The sequence below is a fragment of the Dendrobates tinctorius genome, unplaced genomic scaffold (assembly GCF_039654945.1).
Source record: "Dendrobates tinctorius isolate UK_male_01 unplaced genomic scaffold, ASM3965494v1 ptg000030l, whole genome shotgun sequence".
Lineage (NCBI taxonomy): Eukaryota > Metazoa > Chordata > Amphibia > Anura > Dendrobatidae > Dendrobates > Dendrobates tinctorius.
Genome location: NW_027361698.1, coordinates 32,310,569 through 32,327,063, shown reverse-complemented (window position 1 = coordinate 32,327,063; position 16,495 = coordinate 32,310,569). Strand labels below are relative to the sequence as shown.

The window sequence follows — 16,495 nt, the reverse complement described above, 5'->3', positions numbered from 1 at the left end:
TGGGGGTTTAGGGAAGCATCGGGAGGGGGCTCCCTCCGTGCTTCCCTGCGACCCCCGCAGCAGCACAAAGTGCAGCGCCGCTGCGGGGGTCTCCTTCCCTGCAAAATGGTGGCGGGGGCCTGCAGGGAGCCAGCTTCCTCAGTGCCTGCAAAGCACAGGCATGAGGAAGCCTGCAGCACTGCCTGTGACAGATCGCTGAACTGTCACAGCGATCTGTCCCATGACAGTTATGTCCCCCCTGGGACATTGTAATAAAGTTAAAAAAAAAAAAAAAGTGTAAAAATAATTTCTAAAAAATTGCTAAATTAAAATTCCCTAATTCATTTTTTGGAAATAAAAAAAACAAAAACAATAAAAGTACACATTTGGTATCGCCGCGTCCGTAATGAACCGCCCTATAAAACTGTCCCATTAGTTAACACCCCTTAAAAAATAAAAATAAAGCAAAAAATAATGCTTTATCATACCGCCGAACAAAAAGTGCAATAACACGCGATCAAAAAGACGCATAAAAATAACCATGGTACCGCTGAAAACATCATCTTGTCCCGCAAAAATTGAGCCGCCGTACAGCATCATCAGCGAAAAAACAAAGTTATAGCTCGCAGAGAATAAAGCAATGCAAAAATAATAATTTTTTTATATAAAATTGTTTTCATTACATAAAGACATAAATGAGGTATCGCTGTAACCATACTGACCCGAAGAATAAACCAGCCTTATCAATTTTACTGCACGCGGAACGGTGTAAACGCACCCCCCCCCACCAAAAGAAATTCATGAAATGCTGATTTTTGTTCATTCTGCGTCCAAAAAATCGGAATAAAAATCGATCATAGAGTCACGTGCCCAAAAACCGTACCAATAAAAATGTCAACTCGTCCCGCAAAAAATAAGACCTCACATGACACTGGGTCACAATACGGGAAAAATTATAGCTCTCAAAATGTGGTGATGGAAAAACTATTTACAATAAAAAGCGTCTTTTAGCATATGACAGCTGCCATAAATAGTAAATCAAACCCCCCGTTATCACCCCCTTAATTAGGGAAAAATAATAAAATTAAAAATGTGTTTTCCCATTAGGGTTGGAGTTAGAATTGGGGGTGGGTTCCACTGTTTGGGCACATCAGGTGCTCTCCAAACGAAACATGGCGTCTGATTTCAATTCCAGCCAATTCTGCGTTGAAAAAGTCAAATGGTGCTCCTTCCGTTCCAAGCTCTGCCATGTGCCCAAACAGTGTTTTACCCCCACATATGGGGTATCGGCCTACTCAGGACAAATTGAAAACAACTTTTGGGGTCCAATTTCTTCTGTTACCCTTAGGAAAATAAAAATTAAGGGCAAAAATATCATTTTTGTGGAAAATGATTTTTGTATTTTCATTCCCGGGCGTTATAAACTTCTGTGAAGCACTTAGGGGTTCAAAGTGCTCAACACACATCTAGATAATTTCCTTGGGGGGGGGGGGTGGTCTAGTTTCCAAAATGGTATCACTTGTGGGGGGTTTCCACGGTTTGGGAACATCAGGGGCTTTCCAAACGCGGCATGGTGTCCAATCCCAATTCCAGCCAAAAAAGTCAAATTGTGCTGCTTCCCTTCCGAGCTCTGCCATGCGCCCAAATAGTGGTTTACACCCACATATGGGGTATCGGCGTATTCAGGACAAATTGCACAATAACTTTTGGGGTCCTGTTACCCTTGGAAAAATAAAAATTGAGGGTGAAAAGATCATTTTTGTGGAAAAAATATGATTTTTTTTTTTTTTTTTTTTTTTAATTGTACGGCTGTACGTTATAAACTTCTGTGAAGCCCTTGTGGGTTCAAAGTTCTCACCACATATCTAGATAAGTTCCTTGGGGGTCTAGTTTGCAAAATGGGATTACTTGTGGGGGGTTTCCACTGTTTAGGCACATCAGGGGCTCTCCAAATGTGACATGGTGTCCGATCTGAATTCCAGCCAATTTTGCATTGAAAAAAGTCAAACGGCGCTCCTTCCCTTCCGAGCTCTGCCATGCGACGAAACAGTGGTTCCCCCCCACATATCAGGTATCAGCGTACTCAGGAGAAATTGCACAATAACTTTTGCAGTTCAACTTTTCCTGTTACCCTTGGTAAAATAAAAAAAAAAACTGAACCTGAAGTAATTTTTTTGTGGGGAAAAAAAAAAAAAGTTAAAAAAAACACGAACATTTAAACATTCAAAAAATTCCTGTGAAGCGCCTGAAGGGTTAATAAACTTCTTGAGTATGGTCTTGGGTGGTGACAGATTCCCTCAAAAAAAAAAGTTTTCTTAATGTTTTGCATTATGCTGTTCCATCATTTCCCCCCCCCCCCCCCCCCCAAAAAAAAAAAACCCCAAAAAACTATGAATAAACTGTCAACTGGGTGATGTTATACTTCTAATTCATAAGGAACACAAGTGTTTACTGACAGACATGTTAGGAGACAATTTTTTTTTAAATTTTTTTTTTGAACAGTCTCATGGCACTGGAAGTAATTGATGTACTTGTGCATCTGCGCCTCATTAGTTTCATAGCTGACTTTTCGGACTAGTCCTGTTCAGTTTCAAAATTTACTAAAATGACTGGGAACCTAGGCTTACACTTATGATTGTACTTTTTCCTTTATATTAGTATACATTTTTTTTTTTTTTTTTTCCCCTTCCTTCATGGCCATAAAGCAATGATTGCAGTAATATTGCATAATACCTGATAAATCCCCTGTCACTCCAGTGCCTCGACTGATTCTGTTGGTCATTGCTAATTGTTCTGTAGGAATGACACTCCAACCATGTATATAGGTGACCACTACAAGCAGTCGCTGGCCTCAGAAATAAGGGTAGGATGTGACTGCTGCGTCCAGTGATTGGCTGCAGTGGTCATATGGTTAGTGCATTATCGCAGCAGACCAGTCAATGAAGACTGGTTGGTCACCGCTGAAGTAGTGGTAGTTGTAACAGGTGTGTAGAAGTGAATTATTATATTCCACTAATATTTTAGGAACAATACTTTACTGGAAAAGGCTTTTGAGACATATCCTCTATATTTGCAGTTCTGTGAGGGCACTGTCCAGTTCTGGCATAGTAGCCTGTCCATACCTGCAGCTCAGGATAGCTCAAAACTATGTACCTCTTTAACAGTGCCTAGGTCCTCTGCTCCTTGCTTCTTCTTCCGTACATGTGACCGTTGCAGCTAATCATTGCCAATCTCAGAACATCTTGTTCTATTCTGCCAGAGGAGGAAGCAAAGACCACTGAGGGACCTGGACACCACTATTGAGAAGCAGGAGGTGAGGGAGTACACTTATTTTTTATTTTTAGAACGTGTAGCATAATTTCAAAAAGAAAAGAAATTTGCTGGTCACAAAAGTAATGTAATGTGTTTGTATTTTTAAACTAGCATTCCGGTTATTTATTCCTTTCTTTTAGTCCACAAGAGGAACCATAAAGGATTTCAGCGGTTTCAAAGCCAATGATGATGCAGAGGCTCTCCGCAAAGCTATGAAGGGATTGGGTAGGCTTTCTGTATTGTATTGTATAAGGTTCTACTGTATTTAAGGCTGTGTGCCCACGATGCGTTTTTGCTGCGATTTTCGGCGCGAAAACGTTTAAAAAAACTTGTACAGAACGCACCCCATGCATTCCTATGGCATTCCGCACATGCTGTGCTAATGCTGCGCTTTTTTCCGCGGCGGAATCGCATCGCAGAAAAAATCGCAGCATGCTCATTCTTTTTGCGGAATCGCTAAATTGCTGTGATTCCGCACCCATAGGAATGCATGAGAATCGCTTCCTTCCTGCATGTGGCTATGCCCACCATTCGCAAAGCGTCTCATGTGCGGATGGTGCCCACAGTGTGGAGGAGAGACTATCCTCCAGGCCCTGGGTACCATCCCACTGTTAAAAAAAAAAAACAAAAAAAAAAAACGGGGTATATTTACCTTCCGGCGTCACGCGCAGCCTTCCCGGGCCTCAGCGTTCCCAGTAATGCTTTGCGGCAAGGTCCTGTGATGACGTGGTCTCGTGATATCACTATAGCAACGCGAGACCAACGTCATCACAGGTCTCGCAAGGCATTGCTGGGAACGGGAGCGTCGCTGAGACAGGGCGGGACGTCGGAAGGTAAATATACCTTGATTATTTTATTTTTTTTTTTCATTTTTAACATTCTATCTTTTACTATTGATGCCGCATAGGCGGCCTCAATAGTAAAAAGCTGCTCACACTTGTCAAACACTGTTTGACGAGTGTGACCAACCTGTCAATCACTTTCCAAGCGATGCTTCAAATCGCTTGGAAAGTGCTTGAATTTCGCACGTGAAAATCGTGAACATAATCGAGGTAAAATCGCGTGGAAAAAACGTGCGATTTCTGGGAAGGAGTCTGGTTTTTAGTGTCCGGTTAAAAACGCTCCGTGGGCACATAGCCTAAAGGGGTTTTTTCCTGAACTATTAGTTTTTAGGCCCTTGGTCAAAAAACACAAATGGGCAGGAAGTTGCTAACTGCTGGCTCAGTGGTCATTGACCGCTCCTGCCAGAGATTTCTGCTGCTCACATCAATAGAGCAGCTCTTCATCTTCCGGGCTCCTCTGTTGATAGGGAGTGACTGCCGGTTGTCAGTCAGCATGACATCAGCACTCACTACCTGTCAACAGAGAAGACAGGTGGCTGTTCTGTTAACGTGATGTCAAGGGAAGCCGTAGAATCACTGGCAGGAGCGGTTTGTGATTGCTCTGAACTGTCAGGTAGTTGGCAATTACCTCACGGTTAGTTATTAGGCCCATAGTAAAATAAATAGATTGGCTCTCGATATCCCCTTTTTTTTTTTAAATAGAGTAGAACACTTTGCCATCTTAGCTCTATAGTTAGAATCAGAGTTTCCATTTGTAGTAATACGCTGTTGTCCGCTATTCACACCATTCCGAGTTTTGACTGCCTTGTCTGGTCCCTGTGTGGCATGTAATCAGAGCAGTGTCTGAAGGGGGACAGCTGGCTGCTCATTTATAACAGCCAAGCCAGCCCCATCCTATTATCGCAGATCAATTGATAATAATTTTTTGCTTCTATTAACTCATAGGTACTGATGAAGACACAATTATGAAAATCCTCACCTCAAGAAGCAATGATCAGCGTCAACAAATTGGAGTTGCTTTTAAGACTTTATTTGGCAGGGTAAGATGGCAGTTATTATGGTGCCTGTTGCATATAAAATGAACACTTTATTTAATATCACCTACTGTATATGTCCCATAGTAAATGTTAAGATATCTTTATCAATGGAGTTATACCAGTATTATTCCACAACTTATGACTACAACAAATGGCTGTTACCCACTGACTTACAAACATTCTCCCTTCAAAGCCTATGTAGTCAGTTGATGCGCCATATTTCACAACCTACAGCACTACATTGGGTAATACTGCCAGTATAGAAGTAATGTCTTAGATCATGCATGGAAGGAACTATAGTCCAGTAGCCATGTTTCTCTTTAAAGGGAATCTGTCACCACATATTAGGCTTGAGTGTCAGCTATGCATTTCCCAACTATTGAAACCCCCCTGTCTCTCCATGTATCACCCATAAATACCTTTTTTATTTCACCCGTGCTATGTTACTGAGTTGGGTACTGTCGATGGGCGTTGTCTTTGGTCCTTCACTCTGCCCCTCCATGGCTGCTGTACATTATTTCTTGTAAATTTCGTAGTTCGCGGCCATATTTCACGTGTGCGCATTGCAGTGTTCTCTTGCGCGTGCGCAGTATGCTTTGCCCTACGGAAATAAGTAGGGCGCATGCTGACACTCAATCCAATGATATTTTTAGCTGATAAGCCTAAAATGTGGTGACAGATTCCCTTTAAAGGGAATCTGTCATCAATTTTTTTTACCTATCAGCTGAGGCCACCGGCATCAGGGGCTTATCTACAGCATTTTGTAATGCTGTAGATAAGCCCCCAATGTAATCTGAAAGATAAGAAAAACAAGTTAGATTATACTCACCCAGGGGCGTTCTGGTCCGGAGGGAGTCACGGTCCGGGCCGGCGCCTCCCATCTTGCAGCGACGACGTCCTCTTCATTCCTGGCCGTCGCGGCTCAGGCGCATTGCTCTGCCCTGTTGAGAGCAGAGTCCTGCAGTGCACAGGCGCAGGACCTCTTCCGGCGCCTGCGCACTGCAGTAATCTGCTCTGCCCTCAACAGGGCAGAGCAGTGCGCCTGAGCCGCGACGGCCAGGAATGAAGAGGACGTCATCGCTGCAAGATGGGAGGTGCCAGACCGACTCCCTCCAGACCTGAACCAGACCCGGAACACTCCTGGGTGAGTATAATCTAACTCCTTTTTCTTCTCTTTCATGTAACATCGGGGGTTTATCTACAGCATTAGAGTGCTGTAGATAAGCCCCTGATGCTGGTGGCCGCAGCTGATGGGCAAAAAAATTGATGACAGATTCCCTTTAAAGACAAAAATCTATGAGGTGCAAAAAGTTTCCTGCCTGAAAGAGTTTGAATTTCATTCCCTTCTCCCAAATCTAGTTTTCTGGAGTAATGTGGGGGGGAAAAAAAACTGCAAATGTGACTTGAACCAAAATTTAAAAATAATAGTCTTGCTTTTTTTGTCACTCAACACGTTTTAGAAAAGTATATACATGTAGCTGAATTCATCACATACAATCAGTGGCAGTTCTATATAGACAGTCCAAAAAATGTATTGCCTTCTAATCTACTTGTGTCAAAATCTCAGACAACTGTCTAAAGTTTTCCCACGTTTAAAGGACGACCAAAACCTGTACTAAAAAACAGGCACAGACTGTAGTAGCCATTTGGGGTGACTCTGGATAATGGGAGCCTGTGACCTCTCAAAACATGGCTATAGCGCAGGGGTGGGCAATTAATTTTCCCGAGGGGGAACCTGAGACCGTGACTGTTGTGGAGGGCTGAACCAATAGGCCGGAATTAATTCTAATCAATATTAATATCGATGTATTATAATATTGTATCACTTAATATTGAGCAGTATTACGGTAAGTATGCTGACATCCCCCTATATATCATTTGAACATGAGTACAGGTCCATATAAACTGTAAGAGCCTCACACAGCCACCCCCTGTGCCCATGCAAACCTCCCATAAACATGAAAAAATAACTCCACATACACATCTCGGCCCCGTTCCCCGGCGCTCTGCTTCTCTCCTTGCTTCCGGTGTGCTGACTCTCCGCAGTACATGGCTGACGCGATGAAATTATGTATTCGCGTCAGCTTTTTCACATGCTGATTGGTGGAGGAAGTGGCACGATGTGGCCCGTGGACCTCTGGTTTCCAGCCCCACGGCTGTCTCGGTGTGCGGGCTGAACTGAGACAGCCAGAGGGCCAGATGTGGCCCACGGGCTGCACTTTGCCCAGGTCTGCTATTGAGCGATTAAGAGAAGGGTAAAAATCAGTAAAGAAATTCAACAGATGGTGTTTGATAGCACAGCAGTGAAGAAGAAAAAGACTGGTTGCCATCAGTTTACACTCCGTCAATATAGGTTATGGTTGCTTACACATTACCAAGGATGTATTTGCGTTAACTGACTTGAATGGAGTTGGATATAGTCTTGGGAGACCTCAGTGTGATACATGCCTTTTTGCTTTTATAGAAGTGATCATATTTTGCTGACGAACAATTAAGGGCACTTGATAAAGAGCACCAACCCTCTTAATTTCTAGGGAAGGATGTGCTTACCGTAATTTTTCACGGACTATTTCTGCATCTTTGACTAGTGTTTGTTAAAAATGATGCAGAGTAGTCGCGTTGCTCATCTGAGGCTGTGCTTACCTAATTTTTAAATGGTTTGTCTATTATATTGATTAATATCAGATTAGTTGGGGTGCAACGCCCAGTCGGCTGTTCCCAAAGTTTAGTTGCAGAACTGCAAGGCCACATTCACACGCTCCTGATTTTGGCTTACAAATACAGAAGTGGGGACATGTTTCTATTGTACTTTTCCTCTGTTCCATTCCTGGTTTTGACTTACACTTAGGTCAGTATTTGTATCATCCACTCCATTATAAGACCTTCTAAAGACCAGATGTTGCGTTTTTTTTTTTTTTTTTTTTTTAATTTTTTTTTCATGATTTGCAAAACCATAGTATTCAAATGGATTTGTGACACTGTGCACAAAATTTCTAGAGTAATTTTTAGCAATATTGTGTTTTATACTACAACAGGATCTTGTTGACGACCTAAAATCTGAACTTACTGGGAAACTTGAGAAGGTGGTAATTGCACTAATGACTCCGTCCAATCTGTATGATGCATATGAACTCAGACATGCTATCAAGGTATGTAGCTTACTACTTAGAGGGAACTTTCACCCCCTATTTCAAGTGGTATATTCATTCACCTAACATTTTGGAGCACTTCCCTTCTACACCACTAAACAAGGAATGTTACTGTATCTGTTTTGTATCCAGATGGGTGTTTGTCCTGAAGACTGTGTGTAAAACTTTGACACACAATGGCAAATTAAAAGACTCAAACCAATTTGTGTGTACCTGGAGTTACCATTCTATTTACCCACCAGCAGTGTATAATGTCCACAACTTCCTTTTCATGTGAATTTCTGGTCTAAGGACCCGTTGACCTGCAGCAGCTGGGATACACAATGCCTTAACACTGTGTGAACACAACTTTATCAGATTGGCATAACCCTTTTAAATCTTGTTAACCGGATAGGACACGATTGGGCTTTTTCTGCTCCATAGTTTTCTATCACTGTATCTGTTACGGCAGACAATTTTAAAATCTCGCAGCACAGATTATAGGTCGAAGTTCTCAAGACTAAACGCTGAACACCAACTACAGATTTGAATCAATCCTACCTGTAATAAAGGGATCTGTCAGCAGGATTTCACCAAACTATTTATATGTGAATGTAGTTCTTTCAAAGAAATAGTTGAACAATACATGTCCAGTCTGTTCCTGTTACTGAGAAAACATCTCTTGAATTCATATGCAAATGAGGTTAAAGAACTGTGGTAGATCTGAAGCCTCTGTCACTCCAGCTCTACGCCTGGACACTGCTGCTTTGTGCTTGTCTGACTGCTCCTTTGTCTGAGGTTACACTTGGCTGACGGTGAAGCAGGAGGAGGCAGCAGCAATATCTAGGGAACAGAGCTTGAGTGACAGACTTTACATACCACTTCAAGTGCAGATTTCTCCGTAATGGAGGAACAGACTGACCCTGTAAAGGTAATGCTGGACTTGTGTTTGAAAGAGCATCATGCGCGCATATATAACTTGAAATCCTGAAAGATTCCACTAGCGTGTTCACACAGTTTTATTATGTGTGTATTTGAAGCTGATCCACTTCCAATACTCTTGATGGTGTTTTTCTACGTTCACTATGAAACTGTTCGGTTGAAAAACTGTGAACATGCACTAAAAACTGCAACACAAGACACATTCAGTCAGTTTATGGTGGTTTTTTTTTTTTTTTTTTTTTTTTTTGTGTTAAAATATAGGTCTATAGGTTGAATGACATTTCACGACTGTGCTCACTTCTGCCACAAATGCAAACAAAGAATCCTAATGTACATTTTCAGGGTTATAAAACCGTTCTGAATCTAATAATTGCTTGTTGTGACCAGTCCTGGTGTATGTTAAGGGATTATTCCACCCAAAATCTTCTTGTTGTGCAGTTTTGTTCTTGTAATATGATCACATTTTTAATAGAACGCTCAGTGAAGATTAGATCAGGTATTGTATGATACTTGTCCAGCTACTCCATAAACTGTTTTCCTTTTTGAATGAAGTATTTGGCTCCCTGGTACTTTTCAACCTTTTCCCACATATCCTGCTTCAAACATAAAGATACCAAATGTAAATTTTTGTGAAGAATCAACAAGTGGAACAAAATTGTGAAGTTGAACAAAATGTATGTGTTATTTTACATTTTTGTGGAAATTCAAAAACTGAAAATTGGGGCATACAATATTATTCGGCCCCTTTATCGTAATACTTTGTTGCTCCACCTTTTTCTGCGATTTCAGCTGCAAGTCGCTTGGGGTATATCTCTCTGTTTTGTACATCGAGAGACTGAAATTCTTGCCATTCTTCCTTGGCAAACAGCTCGAGCTCAGTGAGATTTGATGGAGATTGTTTATGAACAGCAGTTTTCAGCTCTTTCCACAGATTCTCGATTGGATTCCGGTCTGGACTTTGACTTGGCCATTCTAACACCTGGATACGTTTATTTTTTAACCATTCCATTATAGATTTGGCATTGTGTTTGGGATCATTGTCTTGTTGGAAGACAAATCTCCATCCCAGTCTCGGGTCTTTTGCAGACTCCAACAGGTTTTCTTCAACAATGGTCCTGTATTTGGTTCTATCCATCTTCCTACCAATTTTAACCATCTTCCCTGTCCCTGCTGAAGAAAAGCAGCCCCAAACCATGATGTTGCCACCACCATGCTTGACAGTGGGGATGGTGTGTTCAGGGTGATGAGCTGTGTTGCCTTTACGCCAAACATCGTTTGGCATTGTTGCCAAAAAGTTCGAAATGTTTTATTTTTATTTTTTGTTTCATCTGAACAGAGCACCACCTTCCACGTGTTTGGTGTGTCTTCCAGGTGGCTTGTTGCGAACTTTAAGAGACACTTTTTATGGATGTATTGAGAAATGACTTTCTTCTTGCCACTCTTCCATAAAGGCCAGATTTGTGCAGTGTACGACTGATTCTTGTCCTATGGACAGACTGTCCCACCTCAGCTGTAGATCTCTGCAGTTCATTCAGAGTGATCATATGCCTTTTGGCTGCATCTCTGATCAGTCTTCTCCTTATTTGAGATGAACGTTTAGAGGGACAGCCGGGTCTTGGTAGATTTGCAGTGGTATGATACTCCTTCCATTTCAGTATGATACTCCTTCCATTTCAATATGATCGCTTGCACAGTGCTCCTTGGGATGTTTAAAGTTTTGGAAATCATTTTGTATCCAAATCCGGCTTTAAACCTCTCCACAACAGTATCACGGATCTACCTGTTGTGTTCCTTGGTCTTCATAATGCTCACTGTGCTTCAAACAGAACCCTGAGACTATCTCAGAGCAGGTGCATTTATACGGAGACTTGATTACACACAGGTGGATTATATTTATCATCATTAGTCATTTAGGACCATATTGGATCATTCAGAGATCCACAATGAACTTCTGGAGTGAGTTTGCTGCACTGAAAGTAAAGGGGCCAAATAATATTGCACTCCCCACTTTTCAGTTTTTGAATCTCCACAAAAATTTTAAACAATAAATTTCGTTCAACTTCACAATTAGGTTCCACTTGTTTCTTCACCAAAAACTTACATTTGGTATCTTTGTTTGAAGCATGATATGTGGGAAAAGGTTGAAAAATTCCAGGGAGCCGAATACTTATGCAAGGCACTGTAACTACTAGTCATTAAAGTGAATGGAGAAAGATTTGTGGAATATGGTACGCCATAGCTCATCATGAGTAGGGCGGGAAGGGGCCTTTTGCCGCTCATTTTGTAACAATCTCGCGTGCTGAGTCCGCTCCATTAACGGTAGATTTGATTGCCGCCGTTTAATCCCTTAGATAACATGGTCAGGGTTGCCATCTGTCTATAAATTCTAGGACTGTAAAATAAAAAATCGGGTACTTTATTGCACTATTTATTTAAAAAAAAAAAAAAAAAAAAAAATTCTTTTTTTTTTAAAGAAACTTGTATAGATTATTTAATCCTTTTTAATTTTCAGTGAATGCAGCTGATGTCTTATCAGAATTATGGTCTTTGGATATGTAGCCATTATAATCAACTCAATCAACTCAACTCAATAATCTATAATCTCAAACTCAAACTCAATAACTATAATCAACTCAATCAAAATCAACTCATTATAATCAACTCAAAAATATTTCACGCATCCGTTCATTCCTCACCCAAGAATCTGCAAAAACCCTAGTCCATGCCCTCATCTCTCGCCTTGACTACTGCAACCTCATGCTCTGCGGCCTCCCCTCAAACACTCTCGCACCCCTCCAATCTATTCTAAACTCTGCTGCCCGGCTAATCCACCTGTCCCCCCGCTATTCCCCAGCTTCTCCCCTCTGTCAATCCCTTCACTGGCTCCCAATTGCCCAGAGACTCCATTACAAAACCCTAACCATGACATACAAAGCCATCCACAACTTGTCTCCTCCATACATCTGTGACCTCGTCTCCCGGTACTTTCCTGCACGCAACCTCCGATCCTCACAAGATCTCCTTCTCTACTCCCCTCTTATCTCCTCTTCCCACAATCGCATACAAGATTTCTCTCGCGCATCACCCCTACTCTGGAACTCTCTACCACAACATATCAGACTCTCACCTACCATCGAAACCTTCAAAAAGAGCCTGAAGACCCACCTCTTCCGACAAGCCTATAACCTGCAGTAACCACCGATCGACCAAACCGCTGCACGACCAGCTCTACCCTCGCCTACTGTATTATCACCCATCCCTTGAAGATTGTGAGCCCTCGCGGGCAGGGTCCTCTCTCCTCCTGTACCAGTTATGACTTGTATTGTTTAAGATTATTGTACTTGTTTTTATGTATACCCCCCTCACATGTAAAGCGCCATGGAATAAATGGCGCTAGAACAATAAATAATAATAATAAATAATAATAATCACAATGATTTGAGTTTCCAATGTGTCCGTTAAAAAAAAAAAAAAAAAAAAGTCCGGCTATAGTTGCCAATTTCACAGTGACCATGGCATCTAAATAGACTGGACATTTCTATGTACACCACTGCTTCAATGTCTTCCTTTTTGGGAGAAAAAAAGACTATCTTTGTGCTGTTAACCAGTTGATAGAATATTACAATTAGAGATTCCTCAGTGGTTGATACCTTTTTCATGGCTAACTGGAAAGATAACAAATGGCAAGCTTTCGAGACTACTCAGGACTTTGTAAGACTTAGTAACTATACTGTACCTGAGTAGTCTCAACCTTGATATTCTTTTACCATTTCATTTAGCCATTAAAGGGTATCAACCACTGAGGACACTGAAATGTTTCCCCTATCTTTAGTGTTTCTATTGGAACACTTAGTCACATATATGTATATGATAGAGCTGCAATTTTAATTTTATATACTTTTTTTGGGACAAGTTCTAATGTGCATGTTCCATGTATTCCAGGGTGCTGGCACTGATGAAAAAGTGCTCAGTGAAATTCTTGCTTCAAGAACTCCAGCTGAAATCAGTCATACCAAAAAAGTTTATAAAGAAGGTACTGCCCAACTGTTCTTGCACATTGAGATATATATGCTTTATTTTCTGAATATGCTGCCCTATGCCAGGACAGTGTATCTTTGTCATATAATACAGCTATTCACTATGGTATAAAGAGAAAGCGATTAAAGTAAAATATATTCGTCTGTATTTGCTATATTGTTGTAGAGTATGAACGTGAACTGGAGGACAGCATCACGGGAGATACATCTGGTTACTTTCAGAGAATGTTGGTTGTCCTTGTCCAGGTTAGTCTTTTTTTTTTTTTCGACTTGTATCTTTTTTAATTATTTATAGAGCTTCATTTTCCCGTTTTTTTTATGCAATAATAATGTCAAACTTCTGCTGTCATAGGAAAGTCTTCCATCAACACCATTTTTCTTCTTCATGACAGTAATTTAAAATTTGTCATGTATTGCTTCCGAATTTTTAGACTTTAACCCCTTCACCCCCAAGGGTGGTTTGCACGTTCATGACCGGGCCAATTTTTACAATTCTGACCACTGTACCTTTATGAGGTCATAACTCTCGAACGCTTCCATGGATCCCGGTGATTCTGACATTGTTTTCTCGTGACATATTGTACTTCATGTTAGTGGTAAAATTTCATTCAAATAACTTGCGTTTATTTGTGAGAAAAACGGAAATTTGGCGAAAATTTTGAAAATTTCGCAATTTTCCAACTTTGAATTTTTATGCCCTTAAATCACAGAGATAAGGCACACAAAAAACTTGAAAACTAACATTTCCCACATGTTTACTTTACATCAGCACAATTTTGGAACCAAAATTTTTTTTTGTTAGGAAGTTATAAGGGTTAAAAGTTGACCAGCGATTTCTCATTTTTACAACACCATTTTATTTTTAGGACCACATCACATTTGAAGCCACTTTGAGGGGTCTATATGATAGAAAATACACAAAAGTGACACCATTCTAAAAACTGCACCCCTTAAGGTGCTCAAAACCACATTCAAGAAGTTTATTAACCCTTTAGGTGCGTCACAGGAATTTTTTTGAATATTTAAAAAAAATGAACATCTAACTTTTTTTCATAAAAAAAATACTTCAGGTTCAATTTTTTTTATTTTACCAAGGGTAACAGGAGAAATTGAACTGCAAAAGTTATTGTGCAATTTGTCCTGAGTACGCAGATACCTGATATGTGGGGGGGAACGACTGTTTCGGCGCATGGCAGAGCTCAGAATGGAAGGAGCGCCGTTTGACTTTTTCAATGCAAAATTGGCTGGAATTCAGATTGGATGCCATGTCACGTTTGGAGAGTCCCTGATGTACCTAAACAGTGGAAACCCCCTACAAGTGACCCCATTTTGGAAACTAGACCCCCCAAGGAACTTATCTAGATATGTGGTGAGAACTTTGAACCCACAAGGGCTTTACAGAAGTTTATAACGTACAGCGGTACAATTAAAAAATCATATTTTTTCCACAAAAATGATCTTTTCACCCCAATTTTTATTTTCCCAAGGGTAACAGGACCCTAAAAGTTATTGTGCAATTTGTCCTGAGTACGCTGATACCCCACATGTGGGGGTAAACCACTATTTGGGCGCATGGCAGAGCTCGGAAGGGAAGCAGCGCCATTTGACGTTTTTGGCTGGAATTGAGATCGGACACCATGTCGCGTTTGGAAAACCCCTGATGTACCAAAACAGTGGAAACCCCCCCCCCCAAATGACACCATTTTGGAAACTAGACCCCCTAAGGAACTTATCTAGATGTGTGGTGAGAACTTTGAACCCCCATGGGCTTCACAGAAGTTTATAACATAAAGCCATACAATTAAAAAATCATATTTTTTAAACAAAAATGATCTTTTCACCCTCAATTCTTATTTTTCCAAGGGTAACAGGACCCTAAAAGTTATTGTGCAATTTGTCCTGAGTACGCTGATACCCCACATGTGGGGGTAAACCACTATTTGGGCGCATGGCAGAGCTCGGAAGGGAAGCAGCGCCATTTGACGTTTTTGGCTGGAATTGAGATCGGACACCATGTCGCGTTTGGAAAACCCCTGATGTACCAAAACAGTGGAAACCCCCCACAAATGACACCATTTTGGAAACTAGACACCCTAAGGAACTTATCTAGATGTGTGGTGAGAACTTTGAACCCCCATGGGCTTCACAGAAGTTTATAACATAAAGCCATACAATTAAAAAATCATATTTTTTCCACAAAAATGATCTTTTCACCCTCAATTCTTATTTTTCCAAGGGTAACAGGACCCTAAAAGTTATTGTGCAATTTGTCCTGAGTACGCTGATACCCCACATGTGGGGGTAAACCACTATTTGGGGGCATGGCAGAGCTCGGAAGGGAAGCAGCGCCATTTGACGTTTTTGGCTGGAATTGAGATCGGACACCATGTCGCGTTTGGAAAACTCCTGATGTACCAAAACAGTGGAACCCCCCACAAATGACACCATTTTGGAAACTAGACCCCCTAAGGAACTTATCTAGATGTGTGGTGAGCACTTTGACCCCCCCAGTGCTTCACAGAAGTTTACAACGCCCGGGCGTGAAAATAAAAAATTCGTATTTTTTCCACAAACATGATCTTTTAGTCACCATTTTTTTATTTTCCCAAGGGTACCAGGAGAAATTGGACCCCAAAAGTTGTTGTCCAATTTGTCCTGAGTATGCTGATACCCCATATGTGGGAGAAAACTACTGTATGGGCACACGTCGGGGCTCGGAAGGGAAGTAGTGACGTTTTGGAATGCAGACTTTGATGGAATGGTCTGCGGGTGTGATATTGCCTTTGGAGAGCCCCTAATGTACCTAAACAGTGGAAACCCCCCACAAATGACACCATTTTGTAAACTAGACCCCCCAAGGAACTTATCTAGATGTGTGGTGAGCACTTTGACCCCCCAGTGCTTCACAGAAGTTTACAACGCCCGGGCGTGAAAATAAAAAATTCGTATTTTTTCCACAAACATGATCTTTTAGTCACCATTTTTTTATTTTCCCAAGGGTACCAGGAGAAATTGGACCCCAAAAGTTGTTGTCCAATTTGTCCTGAGTACGCTGACACCCCATATGTGGGAGAAAACTACTGTATGGACACACGTCGGGGCTCGGAAGGGAAGCAGTGACGTTTTGGAACGCAGACTTTGATGGAATGGTCTGCGGGTGTCATGTGCGTTTGGAGAGCCCCTGATGTACCTAAACTATTGAAACTCCCCACAAGTGA

At 41.3% G+C, this 16,495-nt stretch overlaps 1 protein-coding gene across 2 annotated transcripts in view; it reads left to right on the top strand.

The window, feature by feature from the left end:
* The window catches only part of ANXA5 (annexin A5), an 89,579-nt gene that overhangs the window by 16,233 nt on the left and 56,851 nt on the right, over window positions 1-16,495 (top strand). For both annotated transcript variants that reach the window (XM_073572004.1, XM_073572003.1), the window contains exons 3-7: window positions 3,432-3,516; window positions 5,079-5,173; window positions 8,206-8,319; window positions 13,183-13,273; window positions 13,444-13,523. In XM_073572004.1, coding sequence (XP_073428105.1) covers window positions 3,432-3,516; window positions 5,079-5,173; window positions 8,206-8,319; window positions 13,183-13,273; window positions 13,444-13,523 — 465 coding nt within the window. The remainder of the gene's footprint in view (window positions 1-3,431; window positions 3,517-5,078; window positions 5,174-8,205; window positions 8,320-13,182; window positions 13,274-13,443; window positions 13,524-16,495) is intronic.